General features: G+C 49.5%; 2 protein-coding genes across 2 annotated transcripts; one reads left to right on the plus strand and one right to left on the minus strand.

The window, feature by feature from the left end:
* Positions 1 to 233: 233 nt before the first annotated feature.
* Positions 234 to 2380, minus strand: F5J12DRAFT_820481 (WD40-repeat-containing domain protein). Its single transcript, XM_051745266.1, has 6 exons — positions 1310 to 2380; positions 1078 to 1257; positions 838 to 1020; positions 710 to 781; positions 550 to 661; positions 234 to 496 (listed from the first exon to the last, which is right to left on the minus strand). Exons 1-6 carry the CDS (start codon positions 2204 to 2206, stop codon positions 489 to 491), a joined length of 1452 nt encoding a protein of 483 aa, XP_051601954.1. The 5' UTR covers positions 2207 to 2380; the 3' UTR covers positions 234 to 488.
* A 2782-nt stretch (positions 2381 to 5162) lies between these two features.
* On the plus strand, positions 5163 to 7115 carry F5J12DRAFT_718428 (HMGL-like-domain-containing protein; the record flags this gene model as incomplete). The annotated part of the gene is made up of 8 exons (XM_051741114.1): positions 5163 to 5382; positions 5550 to 5771; positions 5825 to 6166; positions 6227 to 6280; positions 6340 to 6517; positions 6578 to 6697; positions 6753 to 6825; positions 6891 to 7115. 8 exons carry the CDS (start codon positions 5163 to 5165, stop codon positions 7113 to 7115), a joined length of 1434 nt encoding a protein of 477 aa, XP_051601955.1.

Raw genomic sequence — 7115 nt, forward strand, 5'->3', positions numbered from 1 at the left:
AAGTCCTGAGGTGGGCCATCAATGAAGCTGGCAGGCTATGAAACGTTGATTCAATACATCGTATGTAGAGGATAGCCTGTGCCTGAGATAGCTGTGTCGCCATGACATCTGAACCGCCCTCTTCGTGTTCGTGCACACTCGTGAGTGCCATCATTATTGTCATGGGACATCCTGTGTATGGATTCATGCGTTCGAGGAGGAAATTTGGAATGACATGACATGACATTCTAGTAGCCATGGATACGTACTTGCTCTACAAAAACGTTAGTATGGGTACATCAGGGGGTAAAATTGTAGATAGCATGGATTGCAAGTAACGAAAGCAACACTCGACAGCCAATGAAATGCAGAGCGGAAAATAGACCTTGAAGCACCATGAATCGTCACGTAGGTGCGTGAAGTATAGCGTAGTCTATGCGCGGAAGGGGGTCGTACCGAGACGGGATTATAATATCTGATCATCGGGTGCATGTGTAGATTTGATTGGTTTAACACACTGTTGCTTGCTGTCAGCAACCGAAGGCAACAATGGAAACCGAAATAATTCACGTTTGAAACAGCACACATAACAACAGCCATGGTGTTCACCCTCAATAGCCTGCGCGTCCCCCTCATCAGCTACAGACGGAGAGCTGGATGTTATAGTCCAAGTCGTGTCACGCTATCGCCCCCGTCAGATATCTATTACAAGCATCCCAGAGCAACCTACCCGATCTAGTGTCGTATCTACGTTGCTTCGTTCTTGTGTCCGTGTATCGCTTCGACTTGCGACGATCAAAGGCTGTACAACGTCGATCGAATCCACATCAACAGGGAAGCGTGATTATAAGTACACACCCTCTTATCACGTGCAGTGTACACGATCTCCAATGAAACCTGCTCGCTTTCTTGGGCACTTGGTGAGCGTTTGTGTCGCCGGAAGAGTTTGGACATCAGGCCTGTTCCCCGAGTCTTGAGGTCCGAGCTTGGCAACGAAGGGTTCTCTTCGAGCCTCCGAACTGGAGGTTCCGGCATGAAGTCCTATAATGCAATAGATGATTGGAAAGGGTGGACTATCGAGGTATAATTCATACGTACTGGCTCCTCCCTTTCCGTATGGAAAAAATCATTCTGTAAAACGGCGTCTAGTCGCTCCTTCTCTGCCTCCGCCACCCGGTTCGTCGCTGGGTGCTGTAGAATAGGCGCTTTAAACGCGAAAGATAGAAAACTGAACCCAATACTTACATCCAGCCATGACGAGGGGTCTAAGGGCAGGTACTTTCCAGTCTTCAGCAAGTGAATGTGTAGAGATCATAGAAGACGAGCTTACCTTCCTCACATCATTTATAGCGAGTTTTGTGCCGCGTAACAGGTGTGTAAAATAACAACCGTCAGAAGAAAATGCGAACGGGCCGTTGTCGTCAAATATTTTGATGACTTCCCGAGAAGCAGTTGACCAGACATACGTCTTGCCATCATCGTAGGAGGTGGCGACCAACTTGCCGTCTGGAGAGCACCGGCTGATCATAGCTATTCCATCAGAACCTACAAAGACTTCATCCTCGAAATCCTCCTTCTCGACATTCCAGATCACCATCGCCCCACCACTGGAGAAGTAGATCGACCTTGAGTCTGGAGCGAATGCAACCGTTAACAACAAGGGTATCATTCGTGATTCTAAGTTGACTTCAACAAGTTGCTGGCAATTCTCCACGTCATAGATGCGCATCGCGTCACAGTGAGCTGCAACCAACCTGGTTCCGTCCCGGGAAAAGGCGACTGTTTGGTTAGAGGCTACTATAACGCGCATCTCCCTAAAGATCTCCAATGTGTCCATGTGCCAGGTCAATAGCTGACCATACCGCGCTACGCTGCCGACGATCTTCTTGTCTACAAGGCAAGCTGTCTCGCAAACTGCTTCGTCATGGCCAGTGAAAGCCTTTCCGATGAGCTCCCCCGTCCTTGAATTCCATTGACGAACGGTAGTGTCGGTGGAGGCAGTGAGAAATATTTCCTCAGAGAAGAAGCAGATGTGGGATAGCGTACTCTCCTCTGAGTGACCTTTAAGGGGACCCAGAACAAGATTACCAGAAGGTGCATCCCAGACGTAAAGTTCTCCCTCCACATTTCCGCCAACAATGCGGGAACCAGAAGGTGAATACGTTAGATAGAAAAATTTATGTGCGGGGCTGATCCCTGGGGAAGGTTGCGGTCGTCCGTTCGGCATGGGGAGGTGGAAGATGGAAGATGTATCGCTGATGGCGAAATTTATGACCTCCCAGGATCAGCGGTTGCATAAGGCCAAATTACACGCTGACTTCAGGATACAAAGACGTGTTCCTGCGGCAGACTAGTAAGCGTAAAAATGCATGCATGGCTGCGCTGCATAGAAGGGCTTGCTGTAATTTAGAAAACAAGGCATACCCATTGCGCTCAATTGTGTATCCACGGTTTGTTTGGCATGTATTTGGTGTTGTGGGTCCACTTGTGGACAAGTCCTTGGAGAAATTCATATCTCCTCGGAGGTTCGCATCTGCCCTGCGAAACTCCAAACAGAGAACCATACCGGTGACGAGAACGGGTAGTTGAAGGAGACTTTTTAAGACCGCGGTATACTCACCGACAAGGAAATTGACCCAACAGTGCGGCATTTAGGCACCCAAGGCAGAGATTCCTGAAGTCAGTTGTGGAATGCAGTGTGGGTGTACCTAAATTTCTAGCAAATTGAATTATCACCGAGTGTAGGACTGAAGATCCTTCGTAGGGCGAGAACCTGGATAAATACACATGTTGTCAATTGCCGAAGTTCGAAACTGCGGAGTGTTCTGGTCGCGCTACCGGAGTCACCAGCTCACCGTCATACCTCGATCCTGGAGGTATCGTGTGCTTGGCCTCTTTGCGTTATTTGGTGCCGAAGGCTGCGCGTTAAAATCTCATACCAAGGAGTGCAACCGCTACATGTAACTCACTTGTGAAGGGGGTGAGTCGTTGCAGGCAGTTGCAAGTAGGCACTAACTTGCGTAAACAGCTCTATTGGTTGTTGGTAACAAGTAGTCGGGACCAGATGACGAATCGATGATCCCTCTTGTCCTTGATTCCGCTTCACATAGTTGAAGTGCCAGGTCACGATGGGTTCACTGGTTCGAACGCGTCGTTTCCCGATCGAGGCCGGACGTGACGGTCTCTAGGATCAAAACGCGCAGGTGATATCTTACGCAACCACGCACCCAAGTCTTGAACGCCAGTATATTCTCCATAACATGGGATACTCGCTGAAGTAGTGATGCTGCTCCTTGCCACGACCGCGCTCGATGTCCTCATCCACCGTACACTTCAGGGTTCGAAGACTATTTAAGCTCCACGAGTGTTCGCCATTCCAATCGGCCCAACGTAATTTTGCAGGTAAAAGACACCAGCTGGAGAAACAGAAAATCGCTTCCTCGAATCATTAGCGGTCATTCCGGAGACCGAATGATCGTCTGCTGCCACTTGTTCCATGACATTCTTAACGGCCTGCATGCCTCAAGTCTTCCCTACCGGAGAACATCGTCATTCCCGACGCTTGTCCACAGTAGGCCTCCGTATCATCATATCCAATCTCTCTTCTTAGCTAATGTGTCTTTTTTTGCATTCGAGTACCCTCTCTTACGGTACGTAGGCGGGCCGCGGCAGAGCTACTAATAGAGGTCATATCATCCCCGAGAGTAACTAAACGGAGTGCTACAATCGATCGAAGGAACATATTAAGGGCTTACTGAACACGCCCCACGTGGTTCTGTTGATTAACTATGGACATGGAAGGACAAGTACCGCAGCTGCCAAAGGAGCTCACCAGATCTGAAACTCTAACCAAACTGAAAGAGATGACGGTAGTGGGTTACCGTTTGGAGGATCTTGCTCTCGGTAAGGCGGCTGTCCTTACATGTCCTCGGTAAAATCCCTCAACAAGTCTGTGGCCAGCCATCCCTTCGTGGGCAGATCAACGTCGCCAAAATCACAACTTCGCTGGAGGGTGCTCAGGTTTGGTCCCGAGACTTAGGGTGGACTGCATTTAAGGAGCTAAAGTTTTTGATGTATCTGAGGAGGAAGTGTTTGAACCCCTTTCGAAGGCTTTTGACGAAGTCGCGCACGAGGCTGGCAAACTCACCAATACCCCAGCAACTCTTAGATTTGCATCATGGCCCCCGTCATCGTCTCTCCGATTTGTCCAATGCCACTCTCCCGCGTGCATACCTGCTACTAGTGGAGAAGAAGAGTATTGACTCACAGCAGGCCAAAGAGAACACCAAAAACTCTGATCCCGATTGATGGTACAATATTGCCATCTCGTTTGAGTTCAAAAAGGGCGACGCTGCTGCCGAACGTAAAGACGTGAGTGACAACCACGGTTTTATCCGACCACTGTTGATTTAGTGTGATAGGAAGACAAGAAGGTAATGTGGAGTCTTCACCATGTTATGCGTAGCGACCCATGTCGCCGCGCCGCATTTGATGTCACGACTGAAAACACAAAAGTGAAGTTTTGGTTTACTTACCGTGCGGTCACGCTCATGAGCAAGTCGTTTCCATAAATTCCTTACCGTCGGCGGTCACCTCGACTACATTGCGGTTCGTTAATGGCCCTCTCAACGGGAAACAGTACACCTTATCCACTTCCTCTGTGTCCCTTGCGTTCGCAAACGACCACGCGCTTTTCGGAGAATATGTGTCGAGCAAAGTTTGACGCTTTTGCGGATCACCACCTGAATCCTGACACGGTAGATCTTACTAGTTGGAGCGATGTGGAGCAGCACTCAAATGTCGTTTTCGATCACTTCTGAGTCTATGGCCGCATATGATACCTATTCTCCTTTCGTTCGGTAGTCGCTTGCTTGTGCTTTAGGTACCAAAATGAACTGCGCATGTTTCTGATGTACAAGAGTGTAATACATATCCGACCAACCAAGGAACATTACAGAGAAATGTAGACCCACGGAGCTTGGAGCTTGGAGACAGGCAGCTGAGTCCGATCGGCCGAGAAGCGACATCGTTCCAGGCGCCCAGCGCCACTCTGCACGCAAATTTTTGTCTGACTCGAGTCAATTCACTCAATCCTTAAAGACCCGTCAACATCAACATTTCCTAACCCCTCCGCCAGTGTACCTGATCATATTACAATCCGACTTCATAAAAACTTTGTCGCAATGTGCCCTCCCCAATCCTTAGACTCAGCATCCGCTCTTAACAAGGACAACATGACTGCAATCGACATGACTGGTTCCTCAAGACCGAATGGCTCTTCAAACGGTGTTAACGGTGTCAATGGTACTAACGGCCACCTCAAACGTAATCCATACGCCCCCAGGGCATCTGATTTCCTCAACAACGTGTCAAACTTCAAGATCATTGAAAGCACGCTCAGAGGTAAGCTTGCATGCACATTTCAGTCATCTACTTGATTCGGCCGCGGAATAAACCCCTACCACGTTTTCTTCTTCTTTTTTCGATTGTCGGTTGCACGTTGTTGGCACGTTTATTGATTATCTGTTCCCTCACCATCTTGATCATTGATTGTGGTCTGTTCTGATTAGAGGGCGAGCAATTCGCAAATGCTTTCTTTGACACCAAGACCAAGATTGCCATTGCTAAAGCCCTCGATGCTTTTGGCGTTGAGTACATCGAACTCACCTCTCCCGCTGCATCCGAGCAATCCCGTCTTGATTGCGAGGCCATATGTAAGCTGGGCTTGAAGTCCAAGATTCTGACACATATCCGGTGTCATATGGACGATGCTCGCATAGCTGTTGAGACTGGTAAGCTCTTTTCAGCGAAACAAGTTCTCAGATAATCTCATGTATGATCGTAGGTGTCGACGGTGTTGATGTCGTCATTGGTACATCATCTTATCTCCGCGAGTTCTCACACGGAAAGGACATGGCGTACATCACCAAGACTGCTATAGAAGTTATCCAGTTCGTCAAGTCCAAGGGCATTGAGGTCCGATTCTCGACCGAAGACTCCTTCCGGTCAGACCTCGTAGATCTCCTTTCGATATACCAAACTGTAGACAAGATCGGTGTCAACCGTGTTGGTATCGCGGACACTGTCGGATGCGCCAACCCGAGACAAGTGTACGAGCTTGTGCGGACGTTGAGAGGCGTCGTTGGCTGCGACATCGAAATTCACCTGCACAACGATACTGGCATGGGTGAGTGCCCGCATTTTGCTAGAGCGGTAACACGATTCCAAAGTACTGATATTATATCAGCTATTGCGAACGCATACTGTGCTCTAGAGGCAGGTGCAACACACATCGATACTTGTTAGTGGCGTTTTTGCTCGGTTTGCGATGTGTGTTTGACGAACATCTGCTGTGAACAGCCGTGCTAGGCATTGGTGAGCGTGTCGGAATCACCCCTCTGGGCGGCCTCGTTGCTTGCCTGTACGCCGCCAACCCTGAGTACGTCAAGTCCAAGTACAACCTCACCATGCTTCGTGAAGTGGAGAACCTCATAGCCGAAGCAGTGGAGGTAAATGTACCCTTCATGAACCCCATCACGTTAGCCGTTTCCATTTCAGCCCGTATAGAGACATGGACTGACCAGAATGTCATCCGCAGGGGCTATTGCGCCTTCACTCACAAGGCAGGTATTCACGCCAAGGCCATTCTCAACAACCCCAGCACGTACGAGATACTCAAGCCCGAAGACTTCGGCCTTACGCGATACGTCTCAATTGGGTAAGTCATACTGGGTCAATCCCCGAGGACTATAGGCTAATGTGCCACGTTTCAGGCACCGGCTGACGGGATGGAACGCTGTCAAGTCTCGTGTGGAGCAGCTTGGTCTCGAGCTGACTGATGAAGAAGTACGTCCCTTGTTTCCCGTGAAGCGGATGGATGGTGACCGGACCTTAACACTTGGATACACTAGATCAAGGACGCCACCGCCAAGATCAAGGAGCTTGCTGACGTTCGCACGCAGTCTATGGATGACGTTGATTCTCTCCTGCGTGTATACCATTCTGGTATCCAGAGCGGTGAACTTGCCGTCGGCCAGAAGGAGGCCCTCGACCGGTTGTTACGCCAGCATCGTGAGGCTGTGGCAAGGGAGGGGGAGGACGATGCTCGGGTTCCTGTAGTCACCGCTTCTGCGTAA

The sequence above is a fragment of the Pisolithus orientalis genome (assembly GCF_024613125.1).
Source record: "Pisolithus orientalis strain OTSU chromosome Unknown F5J12scaffold_8, whole genome shotgun sequence".
NCBI lineage: Eukaryota > Fungi > Basidiomycota > Agaricomycetes > Boletales > Pisolithaceae > Pisolithus > Pisolithus orientalis.